The 20,661-nt window shown below is 55.2% G+C and overlaps 1 protein-coding gene across 14 annotated transcripts in view; it reads left to right on the forward strand.

Annotated features, from left to right (window-relative positions):
- The window catches only part of MAB21L3 (mab-21 like 3), a 166,130-nt gene that overhangs the window by 14,158 nt on the left and 131,311 nt on the right, over positions 1-20,661 (forward strand). For 6 of the 14 annotated variants that reach the window (XR_013812933.1, XR_013812934.1, XR_013812941.1 and 3 more), the window contains 6 exons: positions 171-409; positions 5,709-5,849; positions 7,245-7,536; positions 9,843-10,021; positions 10,464-10,658; positions 15,334-16,694. Coding sequence is in view for 1 of the 14 variants with exons in the window: in XM_079761070.1 (XP_079617196.1) it covers positions 203-409; positions 5,709-5,849; positions 7,245-7,536; positions 9,843-10,021; positions 10,464-10,658; positions 15,334-15,690 (1,371 nt within the window). In the remaining 13 variants the exon portion in view is untranslated. Of the gene's footprint in view, positions 1-170; positions 410-5,708; positions 5,850-7,244; positions 7,537-9,842; positions 10,022-10,463; positions 10,659-15,333; positions 17,064-18,076; positions 18,457-20,661 lie in introns of those variants that run through there. The other 8 variants (XR_013812935.1, XR_013812936.1, XR_013812937.1 and 5 more) reach the window with 3 other exon arrangements.

A 20,661-nucleotide genomic window follows, 5' to 3' on the forward strand; every position in this document is an offset into this window, starting at 1 on the left:
GGGGAGACGCCAAGTGCAGGGCATTCTGCCCCCACGTATTGGATGGGAAAGACAACCTGGAACCCTGCACTCCTGCCTAAGCACGGCGCTAAGGGGAATACAATTAGGGTGGGCTCCAATTCCATCTCATCAACTCTCCTTTTTAAATGATGTTTTAAATCCTCCCAAAGATAACAGATGGATGCTCACTGTTTGGAAATAGGAGCTTAAGCGAAGAATTGCGAAGGCCAGTCTCTGGTCCACGTGCACGTCCTCAGAGACTCGAGCAGAGAGACTGGCACTGCGGGGAGAGCCGCTCACAGCGTTGGCCTCCCCTCAAGCAGCCGGGATGGAGCCTCCACTCGGGACCCAGCAGGGAGCCATGCAGCCCCTGGTCGCGGACAACTTCGAAGCCTGCCTGCAGGATAAGGTGAGGACGGGTACCGTCTCTCCCACACACCCCTCCTCACCCCTCCTCACCTTCTACCCCCTTCCCACCCCTCCTCACCCCTCCTCACCCCTCCTCACCTTCTACCCCCTTCCCACCCCTCCTCACCCCTCCTCACCCCTCCTCACCTTCTATCTCCTTCCCACCCCTCCTTCCCCCTCCTCACCCCTCCTCACCCCTCCTCGCCTTCTACCCCCTTCCCACCCCTCCTCACCCCTCCTCACCCCTCCTCACCTTCTACCCCCTTCCCACCCCTCCTCACCCCTCCTCACCCCTCCTCACCTTCTATCTCCTTCCCACCCCTCCTTCCCCCTCTTCACCCCTCCTCACCCCTCCTCGCCTTCTACCCCCTTCCCACCCCTCCTCACCCCTCCTCACCTTCTACCCCTTCTCACCCCTCCTTCCCCCTCTTCACCCCTCCTCACCCCTCCTTACCCCTCCTCACCCCTCCTTACCCCTCCTCACCCCTCCTCACCCCTCCTCACCCCTCCTTACCCCTCCTCACCCCTCCTTACCCCTCCTCACCCCTCCTCACCCCTCCTTACCCCTCCTCACCCCTCCTCACCCCTCCTCACCCCTCCTCGCCTTCTACCCCCTTCCCACCCCTCCTCACCCCTCCTCACCTTCTACCCCTTCTCACCCCTCCTTCCCCCTCTTCACCCCTCCTCACCCCTCCTTACCCCTCCTCACCCCTCCTTACCCCTCCTCACCCCTCCTCACCCCTCCTCACCCCTCCTTACCCCTCCTCACCCCTCCTTACCCCTCCTCACCCCTCCTCACCCCTCCTTACCCCTCCTCACCCCTCCTCACCCCTCCTCACCCCTCCTCGCCTTCTACCCCCTTCCCACCCCTCCTCACCCCTCCTCACCTTCTACCCCCTTCTCACCCCTCCTCACCCCTCCTCATCCCTCCTCACCCCTCCTTACCCCTCCTCATCCCTCCTCACCTTCTACCTCCTTCCCACCCCTTCTTACCCCTCCTCACCCCTCCTCACCCCTCCTCACCTCTACCCCCTTCCCACCCCTCCTTCCCCCTCTTCACCCCTCCTCACCCCTCCTCACCTTCTACCCCCTTCCCACCCCTCCTTCCCCCTCTTCACTCCTTCTTACCTCTCCTCACCCCTCCTCACCCCTCCTCACCCCTCCTCACCCTGCCGGGGGCTATCTTCCACTCCTGCCCCACCAGAACTGTTCTGAGAAGGTCTCAGGCCCCAGCTCCTCCCCCTCCCTTCCCCCCGCCCAGGGGAGAAAGCCTCTCTGCTCCCCACTTTTCTGCCCCATAGTCACCCATCAAACTCAGCTGTGTCCACTTTCTCAACAGCAATGTCCCTGGCACCGCAGCACAACGTGTTTGCCTTCCCGGGGACTCCCCTCGCATTATTAGTGAACATGTTTATTTGACAATCAATTGTATATTGACTCCTGAGGCTGTTCTTGTTAGTATCTTGGGGTGGTAACTTCAATGTTGTATTGTTTTATTGTTGCTCAGTTTCTGGGGCGAAGAAGAGAGTCTTGGATATTTTTATTCCCCTTGAAATTCACACGTATCTTTGCACATATGTGGCCAGAATTATCTCCAGGGCCCATTGAAGACAATGCAGGAATGGTGTGAGAGGTGCTGGCAGGTTGAGGCCCGTACAGTATCTCATGTAATCTAACCAACAGCTATGTGATGCACGCCCATCGCCTCCGTGTTCGCAGAGGAGGGGACGGAGGCTCGTGTGGGTTAAGTAACTCGTCCAAAGTCACACAGCCGGGCAGAGAGGATGCTGAGGTTTCAGCCTGCTCTTTTTCTACCCCGAAGCCATATTTCTTCTGCTAAACCCCTCTGTGCGCCTCTCCATAAACACACTGGGCACCTGCTTTGTGCAAAACACTGTGCCCAAAACGCAGGTCTGGGACGGGTCTGCTACAAGAGAAAAACTCTGTGCTCTGGGGCGAGCCCGCAACCTGGTCATGTGCCCTAACCAGGAATCGAACCAGGAATCCTGGTTCCTGGGTCGACGCTCAACCACTGAGCCACACCGACCTGCATTTAGAAACAAACTGGTTATTGGATTTAAATGCAATTCCAGAATTAAAAGTCTGACTTCCTGTTGTCGGGAAGGAAGTTCTCAGCGCTTTCCCCAGCGGCACTGATCACGGGTGACATCTGCACGGGCCACATGCTGGGGGTGTGACCAGGCCTGTGTGACATTTCGTTCCTGGCACGCTAGTGAGTGCCATCTCTGTACCTCTCTCTCAAGGAAGCATGTTGCAATGCCAGCGGGTCAGAATGTTATTATAGGGAACCATCTTGGCGTCCAAATAATTTATATTTGAAACAGTAAAAGTTGTCCACAGACTTGAGCTATTAATAGTAGCAGGTGACATGTGGGACAACAATGAGCCTGACACTGGTTCGGGGGAGAGGGACGTAGCCCGGGACGGGGACACGTACACAGAGCTGCCCTGGAGAGAGGGAGGCCCACAATGGATGGCGCCCTTAAGGGATGGATGGGCGCTCTCATGGCTGCTTTTGCATAAACTCTGCTCAGTGAGAGTGACTAATCTGCATGCCAACAAGTGTAGCGTCACTTAACCACGGCCAGGGCAACGGGAGGGCTGGTTAGCCTCAGTCCTCTCAGCCCTCTGAGAACTTCACTGTGAGAATGCGGTTCCCAGCCACTCTGACCACAGCGTTCTATCGTCAGCCTTGGGTTACTTTTCCCTGCTATTCCTGGTCAGACTTCTGGTTCCAATGTCCCTAACCCGGCTTTGTCCATCCTCTGACCAGAGTGTGAGACACGGCCCGCCGCGGAAACCCTCCCGTGCTCTCTTACCCACCTGCGGATCTTGCCCAGCAAACCCCAGGCTGAGCCCCTCAGCTGTTACCTTTGTGCCGAGAGCATCTTGCCGTGGGGCCCACTGGTATCCCACCGCCACAGGGGCCCACCCCCCGCTGTCTTGGTCACTGCCTGGCAATCGCACACATGTGCCCAGACAGCCCCTCCTTCCTTAGAGAAGCTATTTCCTAAGTCTGTCACCTCGCAGTCCCTCCCTCCCACCTCTCCTCCTCCCTCTCAGCCCCTGGCCTGGACTCCTGCTCGTAAAGAAAACAGCCATCAGACAGGAAGCCTCGGATTCCCCGCATCCCCTGCCCTTTCCTCTGTGTTTGCACCCATCTTTCCTTCCTCCTGGCACCCGGTGGATTCCTCACCAGGTTTCTGTACTTGCCCAGCTCTTCCTGGCTGGGAAATCCTTACTCAGTGGCTCTGCCCTCCTCCTCCTCCACCGGCTCTTCTCCATCAGCATTTAAACGTGCTTGAACCTGCGTGGCATTTTGAAAATACCTGTCGGAGTCCTTGTTTGTTTGTTTTTCCTTCCCTAGCCAACTTCCTGGAGGAGTCGCTACCTCTGTCTTCACTTGCTTGTCTCCCATTCCCTCTTTAAAAAAATTTTTTTTAAATTGATTTCAGAGAGGAAAGGAGAGGGAGAGAGATAGAAACATCAATGATGACAGAAAACATCGATCGGCTCACCCCCTACTGGGAAGAGAGCCCTCAACCTGGGCATGTGCCCTTGACTGGGAATCGAACCGTGACCTCCTGGCTCATGGGTCGACACTCAACCACGGAGCCATGACTCTATTTCAGAAAAAACTTATAGACTTCCCATCCAAAGATTATTTGGATTTTTCTGTCTCTCCTAGAGTTTACTAAAAATTCCATTGTATTTCCCACAAACATCCATTTCCCTAAACCTTCCATATCTCTAAAGGCATACATTTTTGGTGTTCACTTTTCTGGGGGTATTTCCCAGTTTTTGGAGACTTGCTGTGCCGAGTCAGCAGGTCCAGGCGGGGTGAGTTCCGAGGAGAAGGGGGCCGTGGTTTATGGACATAGCGGGAAGCAGTCGCTGGGCGTTAAACTGTTTAATCTCCACACGTGCTAACCCGTTTCATAGTCACCAACCTGGACAGCAGGCGCTATCGCCCCCTTATGTCCTAGTCTCCCCACAGTCCACAACCCCTGCGTGACAGTCTGGTCCTGCCATCCTTTCCCAGCCTCCAGCCCCAGGGCACCCTTGCTGGCCCCCGACTTTGGCTTCGCCAGGCGCGCTCCTGCCTTGGGGCCTGGGATTTGCTTTCCCCAGCTGTCATCAGGGCCCAAACGTCACCTCCTTAGAGATGACTTCCCTGGCCACCCGATTCCAAAATAGTAGCCTTTTTTATTCTCTAATCCCTCATCCCATGTGATTTTTCTTCAGGAGACTTACCCTACCTGGAAACACATTGTACACACACACAAAGTACATATACAGACATACATATGGGGGAGGGGGTGGGCAAAAGTAGGTTTATAGTTGTGAGCATGCGAAACAGAGTTTACCCTTGTATTATTATTTATTAATTATTTATTATTTTTCCATATGAACAACTGTAAACCTACTTTTGCCTCACCCTGTATGTATATATACACATGTGTATATGTGTGTACCTATACACCTAGGTCCTGTATTGTCAACTGGAGGGCAAGTATCCCTGTCTTTTTTTAAATATATTTTTATTGATTTTTTTACAGAGAGGAATGGAGAGGGATAGAGAGTTAGAAACATCGGATGAGAGAGAAACATCCATCAGCTGCCTCCTGCACACCCCCCACTGGGGATGTGCTCGCAACCAAGGTACATGCCCTTGATCGGAATCAAACCTGGGACCCTTTAGTCCGCAGGCTGACGCTCTATCCACTGAGCCAAACCAGTTAGGGCAAGTATCCCTGTCTTGTTCGCTGTTGTCTTGTTCATTGTGTGCCAGCATTAAAAATGGGCACCAGCCACATGGCGGAGGACGTCTGTGACCTCCCGAGCCTGTGAACTCACACTTGAACGCGTGCTTCTATTCTATTTTTTTTAAGATTTTTTTTATTGATTTCAGAGAGGAAGAGGGAGAGAGAGAGATAGAAACATCAATGATGAGAGAGAATTATTGATCAGCTGCCTCCTGCAAACCCCACACTGGGGATTGAGCCCGCAACCCGCGCATGTGCCCTGATCAGGAATCGAACTGTGACCTCCTGGTTCATCAGTTGACGTTCAACCACTGAGCCACGCCAGCCGGACAAATGGATGCTTCTGTTTTAGAACTGAACTCCGAGGCACTGACAGGTGCCATCAGACCTGAAGTCACCTCTCCCGGAGCCCTGCTCCTGTGGTCACCCCACTGTGTCCCGTCCCGTCCCTTCCTTATGCCAGTGCCCGGGGCAGCCCCAGAAATAACCCCTGTGCTGCTTCCCGCCCACCAGGTGGACCAGAGGCGCCAGTGGGTTTCCCAGACGGTGGAGGAGGTGCAGAAGGTCGTCTACCACCTGACCACAGAGATCAGCAACCAGGACATCCGCTTCCAAGCCATCCCTTACTCGCTGATGTACAATGGGAACATCACGGTGAGCGGCCTCCCTCGTCTCTGGGCGCCCACCCGGGGCCCCCGGGAACCGCAGGTGACAGGCGCTGACACCTCCGAGAATGCTAACTACGGCCTGCTTCCTCGGGGACTGAGTTTTCCCCACTTACACACTCGTGTGAGCTCCCACCTTCCAATTTCCAGCTGATGGAGACTGAGACAGGGAAGTGACAGGGCGCGGTCCGTCCTGTGGGGCGTGGAAGCCAGAACGCACCCTGGGCCCTGAGCCAGGGCTGTGCCTCTCTCACCGTGACAATAGATTGGGGCTGGGCAGAGGGAATTGTCCAGAAAACAGTAGAAAGTATTTTGTGGGTTGCAGGTGGGGGAGGGAAGACAGCGAGAGAGGTGGCCTTTAGGGGTCGCCTTTAGACACTGCAGGGGTCGCCTCGGAACCCCTGTCCCTGCCGAGGAGCCCCCAGAGCTGTAAGCCGCCAGGGTACCAGCCCGAGTTCGTGCACCACTGTGGAGCGGGCGAAGCCGTCCTCACAGAAGGACCTCACCTGCAGACAGTCTCACGGAACAGACCGAGGGTTCGCTCCCTTTCAGGGACAGGTGAAGCGAGGCTCTGGGTTATTTTGGATCCCCGTGCCCCTTGACCTGGATTTTTCTTACGGTGCACAAGAACCCCTTGCATTTGGGTTAAAGTTATCTGTCTTCATGCCCCTCTCTCACACCAGAGTAAGTCCCTCGTTTGTAGGGAGCATGTGTGTTGATGGCTCCGTTCCCAGCCCCCAGCAGGGTGCAGCCTGCGGTAGACACTCAACTTCTGTTGAATGAATGAATGAATGAATGAGCAGAAGAATTAGTATATGAGCACATGATGTACTGGTGCAGTACACTTCGAGGTCATGGGCGTAGGGACCACCCATAAGATTCTGGGACTTGTTGCATCTTGAAACAGTAAGATCTTGGGAAATTCACCCCAGGATGCAAATGATAAAACTGGATTAGATCCTGGAATGTTGGCACATCTCTGCCCCCCTCTCCCACCCACTTCCACTGCCTCCTAAATTAGACAAAAGTAGACCCGTGACTAGGAATAGAAGCATAACGTTACTTTTCCTAGATCTGCCGTACATCCCGGGAAATTTCCTTCGGGGAGAAAACGCCTCCCCGTAAACATGAGGTGCCCTGCAAGGCCCCGGTTTCCTTCATGCCTCTTCCGTGCAGACTCACGAAGCCCGGGGCTCGGTGACTTCATGTGCTACTCGGGGCATCACAGGGGGTTAGCAGCAGGACAGGACGTCCACCTCATCACATGGCTGAGGGCTGGGTGGTTAATGGAGCTGCCTGGCTCAGCAGGCGGCTCCAGGGGACGCCTGTGACCTCCCAAGTCTGTGAACTCACACTCGCTCTCTCTCTCCTCTCCGGACCCCAGGTGTTGGCCCCCAGCCAGTTCCTCGTCACAGTCCCCGTGAGAGGCCTGGCCGGGTACCGGGAGGCCAGGGAGCAGCGCTGGCGGTACTACACGCTGCAGGGCGCCAGGCTCCCCTGCCCGCTGCGGAGCCCCGAGGGCCTGCAGCAGTGGCTGGAGGTGCAGCAGTTCGTGAAGAACCTGTGGCAGTGGCACGAGACAGACGTGAGCATCGAGGGGGACATTGTGCCCGCCAAGGTGCTCCAGGTGTTCCGGAAACTGGTGGAAAACGCCATCGAAGCCTGTCACCTGTCAGGTGAGAGGATCAAGAGGAGTAGGGTCCACTTTCTAAAGGGTAACTTGTGACCTGGTTACTCGGCCATTCAGTAATTCCAGTTCTAGGCAGATACACAAAGACATATGTACAAGCCTGACTGGTTTGGCTCAGTGGATAGAGCGTCAGCCTGCGGACTGGGGGGTCCCGGGTTCGATTCCGGTCAAGGGCATGTACCTTGGTTGTAGGCACATCCCCAGTGGGGGATGTACAGGAGGCAGCTGATCGATGTTTCTCTCTGTCCCTCTCCCTTCCTCTCTGTAAAAAATGAATAAATTAAAAAAGAAAGAAAGACATATGTACAAGGATCCCCACGGTCATAGGCGGTGTAGCAGTGAGGAGCTAGAAAGGGACCGAAAAAGGAACACTGACCGAGTAAATCCTGCTGCCTCGGCCGCGGGGACTCCCGTGCCGCCTTCAGAAAGGAGGCGCTGCCTGGGCACGCACACAAGGGTGAAAACTGCCCGCGCCGGACAAGTAAGTGAAGAGCCAGAGCGCTGAGCCATACCTGTTCCATCTGCACAGAAAGGAATGGGAGTCCGTGCACATTTCCTTGTCTAGGCAGAAGGATTCCGGAAGGTTCCATGACAGAAATAGCCCATGTTTAATGGACTGTGACCATGGAGAGAATGCTCCTGTGGATTGTTTAACTTAATATGCATAACACCCCTAGAGAGTAAGAATTATTTTTCTACCTGTTTACAGAAAAAAAAAAAAAAAGAGATGTAGAGAGATGAAGTACCATGTGGGTGAGCGGAGCCGGCGCGGGCCAGGCAGGCGGGTCCGGCAGTCGCTGGCCTGCTCGCTTTGCCACGCTGTCCACAGGGGGAGTGGGTATGAGAGAGCCACACCCGGCGGGTTGAGGAGAAGCCGACAGTACATCATGCTGAAATGGCAGGCGTCCTCGTGTTCGCTCTGGGCGGCTCTGAGAGGAGACAATGGCTCTTCCTCCCACCCCAGCAAGGAAAGCAAGTTCCCCGTGGAGCAGCCCACAGGGCAGTGAGGGAGCTTTTGCTCTTCTCCAGGCAAGGAGCAAAGTTCCCGCTCCCCACCCACGGGGCTCGGCCTTCTCTCATGAAGGCAGACAAAAAGCCTACATCCAGCCAGCGTGGCTCAGTGGCTGAGCGCCAACCTCTGGACCAGGAGGTCAGGGTTCGATTCCCGGTCAGGGCACATGCCCGGGTTTCGGGCTCGATCCCCAGTGTGGGGCGGGCAGGAGGCAGCCAGTCAGTGATTCTCTTTCATCATTGATGTTTCTGTTTCTCTCTCTCTCTCCCTCTCCTTTCCTCTCTGAAATCAATAAAAATATATTTTAAAGAAACAACAACCTGCATCCTGTGAAAGAAGTGGGGACAGATCAGAAATGGATTCTAGCCTCTGAGCTGGAAAACTTGACTGGGTGCGTTTCTCCCTCTCCCTCTCTCTGCCTGGTTGGAAGTGATGGCGTGTGGGCTTCCTTCTGCTCACTGGACTCTCTCTCTCTTTTTAAAATATTTTTATTGATTTCAGAGAGAAAGGGAGAGAGAGATAGAAACATCAATGATGAGAGAATCATTGATCGGCTGCCTCCTGCACGCCCACACTGGGGTTCGAGCCGGCAACAGAAGCATGTGCCCTGACCGGGAATTGAACCGTGACCTCCTGGTTCAGAGGTTGATGCTCAACCACTGAGCCACACCAGCTGGGCAGCTCACCGGACTCTTGAAGCCAGTGGCTGGAAAGCAGGTTTTGGTTGCGAGGGCTTAGGATGGTAATGCAGCCGGGGGTGGGGCTGGCGTCATGATGGCAAGAACAGATACCACCCGAGAGCCTTTGACTCGGACAAGAGACGGTTAAACCGAACGCCACCACAGGCCGATGAATAAGCCAGGGGCCGAGGCTGTCTCAGACAAGGTCAGCTCCTGCGGGGAGTGAGGGGGATGTAGAAGAATGGTCGGATTTCATCTTACAGCAGCGAATACTCTACCTTTTGTTTGTATTCAGCCTCTTTTTCAGTTGAGCCTCCTGAAAAGAATCTATTAATTTCAAAGAAAAGGTATCATAACAGCCTTGGGGGAGGGAGGAGAAACATACAAGAAAACCCCACCAACCCTGAGATTTTTCTAGCAATGCTTCTGTCGATATTTACTCGCCTAATTGTCTATAGTTTTGATATAAACCGTGCCCCCCTGGGTGTGCTATTGACACTGAAAATGGCCCGGCCTGCTGCGGGCGCTGGTCAAGAGTCGCTGCTCCCAGATTCCCTCTTTGAATGCTTTTTACTGAGCCTGTTCGTCATCTCCCACCAGGAAAGGTCAGCGTGCTAACCACCAGCATTGCAGTCCACGTTGCCATGGAAACATCCGAAGGGCAGGTGGAGATAGAGCTGGCCCCCGAAGTGGAGATCCCCACCGCCTGGTCCAAGAGAGCCCCGTGGCCTCGGTGTCTGTCGCGCTGGCCCTCCTCGGAGAGGGCGAAGTGCATCAAGGTACCGGTGAGCAGGGCCCCTGGCCGGCGCACAGCCCTCACAGCCGGCCAGGCAGCTTCCCAAAGAAAACAGGTCTCCCCAGACCCGCGGTTCTCCAGCGGGGCCCACACCTGGGAGTGGCACCCGAGGACCTGTTAGACATGCCGAGTCCCGCGCCCCCTCTGACCTCCTGGACGAGGCTGGGTGGGCAGGCCCCGCCCTCCGGGTTTTAACAAGCCCGCCAGGTGGTTCTGGTGCAGGTTCCAGTCGGAGAACCCTCCCCAGGGGAAGTGAACGCAGCCGCTGCCATTAACTGCCCACGTGTGAGGGGCGGGCCCCGAGGCTCCCGCTGTGTCCCGGGCTGGCCCCCGGGCTGGTGGATGCTTCGGAGATGGCTTTCTCCTCCTTTCTCCCCGGCCAGCGTCATCCTTCTCACGTTCCCGCCGTTTCCCTCTCCCGCCAGTCGTTCGGATTTTCCTTGCTGGCCCGTTGGCATTATCACTGGCAGCTGAGCTTCCTGCAGGCCGAGCGGGTGCTGCTGGAGCAGCTGGACGAGGACGGGGGCTGCCGCCGGCGGTGCTTCCAGGCCCTGCGGCAGATGAAGGAGGACGTCTGGTGTCCAGGCCGGAGGCCCGTTATCACGTCCCACCACCTGCAGGTGAGTGTGCGGCCGGGGCGACCGCGACCGGGGTGGGTCCCCTCTGCGTCTGGTAGGGCCTGGCCTGGCCACACGGAACCGGCCTGTATGTGTGTGTGTGTGTGTGTGTGTGTGAGAGAGAGAGAGAGAGAGAGAGAGAGAGAGATGCATCTAGGATGGCTTCCAGTGTCCTGATTTGCCAACCACAAATGATCACTCATGGAGAGAGAGAAACCAGCTGTAAGCGTGCCCACAACTCCCCTGGCCAGGGTACCATTTCCTCTGTCTCTCCCTCCCTTTTCCCCCTCCCCCTCCTTCCCTTTTCTTTGTGCCTTTCCTTCCTTTTTCCCTCTGTCTCTACCTCTCTCTCTCCTCCTTTTATTTCCCTCCACAAACCATGGGTGCCCACTGTGTGCCAGAAGCCCCGCTGAGCGTTAGGAATGACTTACAACACGTGGCCTCTGCACGTGAGAAGTCTTCCGTCTGGGGAAATCGGTGTGAGCTGCTCAAACCTCAGATAAAGTCCTGTTTTCCTCGTGTACTGACTCAGTCCCCACCAGACCAGGTGCAGCCACTCACGCACACACACGCTCCGTGCAGAGGAGGAAACCAGGAAACCATCAGGTTAGACCAGGACCGTAACTTCCGGGTTCCAACATCGGGCGTGGTTTCCCGTCACTCTGCCAGCACCTGCCTCCCCTTGGCCCAAACCCAGCATTGCACCTTCAGGACCGCCTTCACTCACTCACTCGCTCACTCAGCAAAGGTGCACTGAGATGACTACAAGCCAGACCCCTGCCCCGCACCTGGAGGGCCCCGGGGCACAAACACAGACATGGCTGCTGCTCTCGTGGGGCTCCCGGGCTGGCAGGGGAGACGGGCGTGGATCAGGCAGCTTTGCAGGTGGAATCACATGATGCAGGGAGCACCAGGGAGAAGAAGCATGTTGCTCTGGGAACCAGGGCGCCCCTCCTGGAGAGTGGCCTTTGATTACCCTCTCCCACTCTTTCTCAAATGTCCGACCCAAACAGTGAACTGGATGCTCAGGTGGCACCGTGTGCAGCTCATAGGGTTGGGAGGTGTCAGACTGACGGACAGCACAGCCCCAGCCCAGCTAGTACATTGGGAGCTGCAGGCTTCTCCCCGAGCCCTACACAGGGGAGCACCGGTCGCTGGCGTAGTCACCCGTCTATGTGGTGCCTTCCTTGCACGCTCCTACCTGTGCCTCCTCCTACCTGTGCCTCCTCCTACCTGTGCCTTCTCCTACCTGTGCCTCCTCTCCTTCAATGGACAGCGATACCATGCTGGTCTCACTCCTGAGCCCCTGTCTCGCCCAGTGCTGTGCACCTAGCGGTTGCTTGGTAAATATTGGTTGGCTGAGTGCATGAGTGACTCCGCATCTGATTCGGCTTCCCCACGCCCCTCACAAAACCACTGGCCTTTGCTCCGCCTTCTTATCTTTTCTGGTAATCTGTCCTCCTTGGTCTGGCCGAGAGTCTCTTCATATCTGGGACCTTTCCCTCAAGTGTCTACATTCTTAACATGTTCTCAGGCACATGTCCCTGAAAGCACACACCTGTACTGGGGGTGGGGCACGCGCTGTCTGAAGACAGTCTAGTCCAGGGGTCCTCAAACTTTTTAAACAGGGGGCGAGTTCACTGTCCCTCAGACCGTTGGAGGGCCAGACTATAGTTTAAAAAAAACTATGAACAAATTCCTGTGCACACTGCACATATCTTATTCTGAAGTAAAAAAAACAAAACGGCAAAAACACCGGCATGTGGCCCGCGGGCCGTAGTTTGAGGACGCCTGGTCTAGTCATTCTGTGGCCTTACCTTCTCTCTTGCTTGTCGTCCTACACTGGGAAGAGGTAGAGCTGAGAAGCAAACTCGAGTCTGTCTCAGAGCGAAACCTCATAATCTTAACCCCAATGGCCTTGCTCCACAAGTAAGATGGATAGAGACACTTTAAGTGGCATAAATATTTAAGGCAAGATGGACGAGGGCGCCGTGGGCCTCCTGGCTGTGACTGCTCTCAAAACTGCATCCCGCCCACGGATCACTTTCAGCCCAGGGGCTTCTAATCATAGAGTCTTAGGGCAACTCCCTCAAGGGTTTCCGCTTCGGTGCTCCCTGCCCACCCCCAGAACAGAGCAGGACTGTGCGCTCAGGAGGGGCGTGTAAAAGGGAGTCGGGGTTGGAAGGGTGGGATGAGCAGAGCGGAGCTGCCTTGTCCTCCAGTCTGCCCCTGGGGCAGCGGGCAGTGCAATGGCCGCGGCTGGTGGCGGTTGGGGTTATCCCCGAGGAGGGCTGGAGCGTGCCGGACCATTGCAGGCGTCCGTCTGGGAAACCTGGAAGAGATTGGGCTGCAAAAGAGCCAGTCACGCTCACCTCACCTGAAGCCTGGCCCAGTTGTATAGGGCCCTCCCCTCCGCCCCCAAGAGGCTCTCCCCCAAAGCGTGAAGCAAGAGCTTACCTTTCCCTGGCTTGTTGAGTCCTAAAACCCACTCAGAGGCACGGGGCCTCGATGGGCATGGGCTGACTCGCTGCAGTTTGCCTGGGAGGTGAAAGGCTCACGACAGGAGAGGAGCGAGTCCCTGTCTTCTGTATCCGGGTTATCGTGACCAGCATGAAATTACCTCCAACTCTTCACTCCAAACAATTTAAGTCAAAACGAAGTCAGGATCTTGCCATGACCTTAAAACTGTTCTTTCACCTTTGAGTCTAGACTGTATGTTTAAACATACCCAACGTCCAAACCATCACATTCGTTCATTCTCTATTTCACTCAGTCAGCCAGCATTTCCTGATGCCTCCTGTGCGTGGGCCAGGCCCCCTGCTGGGGGCTGGTGACACAGCAGTGACTAAAAGCAGGTACAGTCCTCCCTCTCAGGGAGCTCACCGCCTAGTAGGGACCCGATAGTACGTAAGAACATGAGGTCTACTGGGCTCATTGCTGCTTATGAGAAATAAGTGACAAAGAGGGCGTTGAATGGGTGTCAGAGGGCAATTGGATGTGATGAATGAGTTTCCTGGGAAAAGGGGTGGCAGTGTGTTCCAAGTGGAAGTAGAAAGTAGGGTGTGAAAGGCCCTGAGGGAGAAGAGAGCATGAAACGAGGCCAGTGTTGCCCGGTCGGCATGGCTCAGTGGCTGAGTATCCCCCTAGGAACCAGGAGGTCAGGGTTCGATTCCCGGTCAGGGCACATGCCCAGAATGCGGGCTCGATCCCCAGTGGGGGGCGTACAGGAGGCAGCCAATCAATGATTCTCTTCATCATTGATGTTTCTATCTTGCTCCCTCTCCTCCCTCTCTGAAATCAATAAAAATATATTTTAAAAAAAGAAAAAAATGAGGGCAGTGTGGCTAGAAGGAGAAGCCCAGGAGAACGTAGGGCCAGACGAGGCTGGAAAGGCAGGTTAGACCAAACCTATAAGCCAGACTATGAGGTTTATGTTTTTAACTAAAGCAATGAGGAGACTTGGAGGTGCTTCAGACAGACGTACATTTCAGAAAGACCACGTTGGCTCCGTGTGCTTGGCGACAGGTGGGAAGGCTGTTGTGCAGGTCCGGGCGCGATGTGGTGAAGGGGACGGCGACGCCGCAGATGAGACACGTGGGTGGATTTGAGACCTACGTCGGCAGCAGGATCGGCAGGACTTGCCTGGGGTTGGCAAGGGAGGGGGTGAGCCCAGGTCAGTGACTTGCATGACTGGCTGGATGAGCAGCTCTGGAGGCAGACCAGGTTGGCAGGGGGGAGGAGGGAGGAGGGCGGCCATGAGCTCAGCTGGGACATGTTGAAAGGTGACTTTCAGATTTTTAAGAAATACCAGATAAAGAGGTCAGTGGAGCAGTCTGGGCTGGGGAGAGAGAATTGGGAGTCACCTGTGTCTCATGGGATGAAAGCCACTGTTGTGGAAGGAAGGGAGAGTAGGAGGGCCTGGAGCTGAGGAACGCCATGCTTCAGGAGGAGAAGCCTGCCGAGGAGTAGCTGTGGTGCTGGGAGAAACCCGAGGGTGTGGTGGCTTGGAAGCCACGTGAAGAGTAACCCAAGAGGAGGGTGTGGAGGGGAGACTCTGCCGGCTGGCCGGGTGAAGCGAGGGCTGGAAGAGGCCTGCGGGGTTCGGCCGTGTGCAGGTCACTGGCCCTTGAGGAGAGCAGCTTGTGGGGACTGACGGTGGGAGAGTCCACCTGCAGGGACTGAGGCAGGGAGTCGGTGCAGAGGAAATGAAGACAAAGACAGGACGTCTGGAGAAACCTGGATGAGAGTTAGGGCAGCAGGAGAGGTGGGATTGGCAGGAGCGTTTCGAACAGGTTTAAAAGCCAGCGAGGAAGCTGGAGATCCGGCACATGCAGTTTCTGGAAGGAGAGGGATTCGGCCCGCTGGGAGGAGCAGAGGGGCAGCGAGGAGGACGCTGATGTCTGGGCATGAGGGTTTCCGTTTTCCCTGCAAGGCAGAGGCAGAGGGGTGGGGAGAGTTGTGATCATCGGACGTGTTAGTGGGGAGCGAAGGAAGGAACGGAGAGGCGCAGGAGACGGACAAGGCTGAGAACCCGCTGAGGCTGGGGATCCGGAATTCAGGGCAGAACCAGCTGGCCCCGGGGGCGCTTTCCCGCCTCCTCCAGGGTCACGTGAGCTCAGTGTCTCCGAGGATATGCTCCTCAGGGGCCCACGTGTCTGACCCCCTCCTCCCTCCGCAGACGGTGCTCTTCTGGACTTGCGAGAAGTATCCGCACGCCAAGGACTGGCGGGTCTTCAGCAAAGGGCTGCTGCGCCTGGCGAGGAAGCTGCACAAGTGCGTGCGCCAGCGCTTCCTGAAGCACTTCTTCGTGCGCAACAGCAACCTCCTGCAGCACGCCGCCCCCGCCGAGCTGGACGCCGTGGCCCAGAAGCTGGGCCTCTTCCTGAAGGACCCCGGGTCAGCCTGCAGGCTCCTGACCTTCCACTCCGGCTTGATCTCTGTGGATGGGTCCAGTCAGGTGCCAGGTTCCTGCCCAGGAGAAAAGCACTGGGCGGCAAAGGAAATCACGTCGAGCACTAGCACATCAGAGGCCTGACCAGGCCTCCCTGCGCCACGCAAGCGTTTCTGCCCTCGCTGTCGCGAGCTACCTCTCTTGGGGACAGCCCTCATCAAGCTGCCCCGAGCCACACATTGCAAACTGATGACCGTTCTGAGTCTGTTTCCCTTGCTCAGATGCTGATGGTCTGACGGGGAGGATGGAGACAGAGCCCCTGGGAGCCAGGCCTCAGCCTGCTGCCCAGCCCCGGTCCTCCAGCCCGCCAGCCACGGGCTCATTGTTTCCATTTGTGAAACGGGACTGTGACTAGGCCTCCCTGAGGCAGGGCCCAGAGCCCGTGGATGGTACAGTGCCCTTCCGAGGAGAAGGCATCGGATCAGCGCTCCGTGTTGCTGTTGGTTTATAGCCGGTGTTCGCCTCCTGGATGAGTGCCTAGCCGCTGATTAAACGAGTGCGTCTGTTGCATTGGCCTGCATGTGTTTCCCGCCAGCTCTCCTTGGGGTTCTGTCTGTCTCTCTGGTGGTGCCCCAGTAGAGAAAGAGAGGTTTCGATGACAGGTGTCAGTCAGAGGTGAAAGGGCAGATCGGTCTGCCTCCTGGATCCCAGCCACTGGCCTCTCCTTGCTTCCCACACCGTGGGTCAGGGATGGGACCGCCGTGTATTTATGAAGGAACTCGGTACGGTGACCTGCATGGAATGACTTGGGTGCCACTCACCTCTCAGCACCTTCCTTTGCTCACGTCATTCACTCCCTCACTCACTGATCAATATATGCTCCTTAGGCTTTGGGAATGCGGCAGAGAGCAGGATGGACCAGGCCCACCCGATGGCTGATGCCCAGTGGTGGAGACAGGAAATGAACAGTGAGATAAATAAGTTGTTATAAATTAGAGCGAGTGCCCCGGAGGAAATAAAGAGATACTGAAGTAGAGCCACAGAGAGATCCAGAAGGATGAGGAGGCAGACACTGACGGGGAAGGAAAGGGAGCCAAGTGCAGGCATGGAGGGGCCGCAGGACCAGATCCCCTGGCCTTGGATCGCTGGTAAGGAATTTGTATTTTATTGTCAAGTTGAAGGTGAGGCATTTGGCCTCTCCTGGTATCAAGATCTGATTCGAATTTTAAGTTCCCATTCTGGCATCTGCATAAAGAGGGTGGGGGCTCGCCCTGGCGTCGGGCACGGAGGGCGCTCCAGCCCCACGTTTTGAATCTCACTGAGATCCCGAGGCCACACACCCTGTGCAGCACGTGGGCCGGGACTTCTAGGAGTTCTTGGTGAGCTCAGTGGTTTCTCCTGGCATTTATGTGCTGCTTCTCAGTTCAAGGGAACCCTTTATTACTTAGAACAGTGGTCGGCAAACTGCGGCTCGCAAGCCACATGCGGCTCTTTGGCCCCTTGAGTGTGGCTCTTCCACAAAATACCACGGCCTGGGCGAGTCTATTTTGAAGAAGTGGCGTTAGAAGGAGTTTAAGTTTAAAAAATTGGGCTCTCAAAAGAAATTTCAGTCATTGTACTGTTGATATTTGACTCTGTTGGCTAATGAGTTTGCCGACCACTGACTTAGAACATTTCCCCCAAATATATAACAGTGGCATTCCTATAAGCATGAACCACTGGTTTTTAAAAAAGAAAAGTCACATCTGAAAAGGAAAACAATTATTTTTACAAAAATACTGTAACCAAATGGTGGGGTCCCTGGGCTATCAGATAGGAAACCATGGTTTCACAATGATGGAGGTCTTTCGAAGCTTAAGTTTATAATTTTGACAACACGAACCGATGAGCAGACCAGTGTTTTGCTAAATCATCCAGACTTGCATTCAAATTCTCCTGTTCTTAGATCTTGGGAAACAATAAGGTAGCAGATATAGCAAGTTTTTAAAATGTTAACGATGAAAACAGCTGAAGCAAGTTTCGAAACAGCTCTTCAGTCACAGAACGCAAAAGGTGTGAGTCGCCTGTACCACTGAGAGAGGGTGGGCCTGGCACACTGCTTCCGGTAGATTCTTCCACCTTCCCCTGTAGATCTGGTTTCTGGAGGAAGGAGGGCTGTGGGCAGATTCCGGAGTGTTCCGACTGCTGGCCAGCAGAGGGCAGGCGGGGACCACACGTGAAAGGAGCCGGGTTCCCACCCAGCGCCTTTTCAGCCAGCAGGCGTCACCCTCCTCAGCCTAGAGCCTGGTTCTCCAGAAAGGGACGCAGGGATAGAGGATTCAGCTGATGAACAATTGTTTACCTTTCCGGCCATTTTGGCTAAAATCCACAGTCTTTCTGCTTAAAGCTCAGATTTACAAAGGGAGCCTATGCAAGTATAGTCCATCGTGGGGGTTCTGGAATATTCTGCTCATAGTTCTGAAAAGCCTGGTAATATTATCCTTTATTCTGGTCAGCGTTTTGTTTTGTTTTGTTTTTAATTCTCCAAAAGGCCTTTTCTGTGCATCGCCGGTCTTCTGGGTGCAGGGCTGTTTCATGGTGGAAAGCTCGGTGTTCAGCCGCGGGAACTGCCCTCCTCGATTCCGCATCCAGCTCTGACCCCGTAACTGCCTGACCTGGGCAAGTCGTCCAACTTCCTAAATCTCGATTTCTTTGTGGACTTTGTGATGGCTTGAATGGTGTCCCCCAGAATTCATATGTTGAAGCTCAAACTCCCAACACCCCGGAATGTGACTGTTATGTGGAGACAGGCTCTGTGAAGAGGTGGTTGAGTGGAAATGAGGCCTGTAGGGTGGCGCCCTAATCCAATAGGACTGGTGTCCCTGAAGTTCAGGAAGAGGGATCCTGGGCAGGCGTGCAAAGACACCAGGCCGTCTGCAAGCCCAAGGAGAGAGGCCTCAGGGGCAGCCGTCCCTGCTGGCACCTTGATCCTGGCCTCCAGCCTCCAGCGCTGGGAGAAAACCGTGTGTGTGTGTGTGTGTGTGTGTGTGTGTGTGTGTAGAACCAATGGAATAATGGTGCTTAGTCGAATGCATGTTTAGCATTGTAGACACCTATCCCGCACGGCTGTCCGTCCATCTCTGCCATTCCTGGTAACTAACCCACCCCATGTGTAAAACCATCACCAGGAAAGCAGGCACAGCATTCCAATACGAACCCCGTACACCCGTCTCTTCCCTGTCCCTCTTGCTGACGTGGGGAAGCATCCCTCCTCGTGGGGAGTTCTCCGCCTGCGGTGGACCGACGCCTGCGAGCTTCTCAGGGCCCCTTCCCTTTAGTTCCTGGCATCGCCACGTCCTCCTGCAGCCCCCGCCCCTCTCCTCTCCACGATCCAGTTTCCCGAGTTATTGTACGTGTCGCCACTTCCTCAGCTCTTCATACTTTTGTTTACTGAGAGAGTCTGAGCTGTTTAAAGAATCACAGGGAACACCATGCTCACTGTCTGGGTGGAAAAAATGGCCCATTACCAGCCAGAACTTTAGAATTCTCCCAGGTGCGCCTCTGTTCCCTAGCCCCTCCCTCCCTGACAGGTAAGCTTGGTCCCCTACGATGGCGGTCTTTCTAAGCTTAAGTTTTCTGGCTTCCATTTTTTGCTGCCTGCTGGTCAGTCATGAGACTGTTGTTTCTTTGCAGGGTGTCTGCTTTTCTCTCTGACTGCTTTTAATTTCTCTTCTGCCTCCTCCTCTTCTTCCTCTATCTCTTTGTCTCTGTCTCTCTCCTCGTAGGCTTCCTTTGTCACCGCTCAATTGTCTCCTCAGCTCAGTCCTGCCTGTTTCCCTGACATCTTCCGTGGATTGCTGTTGGTCTCAGGATCAGTCCCTGCTTGACATCCTGCTGCCCTCTCCACGGCAGCTGCTCTGCAGGGAGCCAAGCTAGGACACATGGACAGTCCCCTGGCATCCCTTTGGGACCCAGCTCTGCCACTCACAGATTTGTGATCCTGCTCACGTCTCTTTGTTTTTCAAAATGCTTTTCCTCGTCTGAAGACCAGTCAGCATTGCGAATGTTGGTTGCCTTGTCTAGAGTCAGACAGCCCTGGGCTGGAACTCAGCTCTGCCACGTGCTAGCCCATAGCCTTGGCTATTACTCAACTTGGCGAGACCTCAAGTTCTTTGTCTGCAGACTGGGTAGAGATTATGCCTTTTATCCCCGGTATCCCCAGTACTCACCGACCCTACCGCGGATGAGCAGATGACGCTTCCAGCAGGGACGGCGCGGGTTTCTCACTGGGGCCAACGATTTTGGTTTAAGCATTTGCTGGAACAAATATGCCTGAGAGCTTTAGAGCTTCAGGCATCTCAACACGGTGTCTGGTATCCCAGGGACTCCCTTGTCTCCGTGGACCACTCAGAATCTGGGGCCTCTTTCAGTTGTTCAGGCCACGTAGCCCTCTGCTCACAGTCCTCCAACCATTGCCCATCCCGCTCATGCTAAAGCCAGAGCCCTGAATGACCCGAGCCCCACCTCTGAACCAGCATCCCGTCCCTCACACTCATCCTCACTCATACTGCTTCCTCGCTCTTCCCAGAACACGTCAAGCATGACTCGGGACTTCTGTGCTTATGGCTTCCTGTGTTTGGAGGCCTTCCCTAGTTGCTTTATATAAAACTAGAGGCCTGGTTGGTGCACGAAATTCGTGCACAGGGGTGGGGGTGTCCCTCAGCCCAACCTGCATCCCTCTCACAATCTGGGACCACTGGCTCCTAACCGCTCACCTGCCTGACCACCTGATCACCCCTAACCACTCTGCCTGCCTGCCTGATCACCCCTAATTGCTCTCCCCTGCCAGCCTGATCTCCCCTAACTGCCTCTGCCTCAGCCCCCGCCACAGTGGCTTTGTCCAGAAGAAAGTCAGGAAGACGTCAGGTCTATCCTGTGTAATTAGCATATTTCCCTTTTATTAGTATAGATAGCATATTTTATATACCTCAACCTGGTCTTGACATGGTCTACCCTCTTTCTCTGCTCGATTTCTCTCCATAGCACCCTCTGGACAGTCTAGATAGCTGTCTGTCTTGCACCCACCAGAGTGAAAGCTCTCTGAAGAAGAGACTGTATCTGTATTTTCAGGGTTGT

This window comes from Cnephaeus nilssonii, assembly GCF_951640355.1.
Source record: "Cnephaeus nilssonii genome assembly, chromosome: 21".
Taxonomy (NCBI): domain Eukaryota; kingdom Metazoa; phylum Chordata; class Mammalia; order Chiroptera; family Vespertilionidae; genus Cnephaeus; species Cnephaeus nilssonii.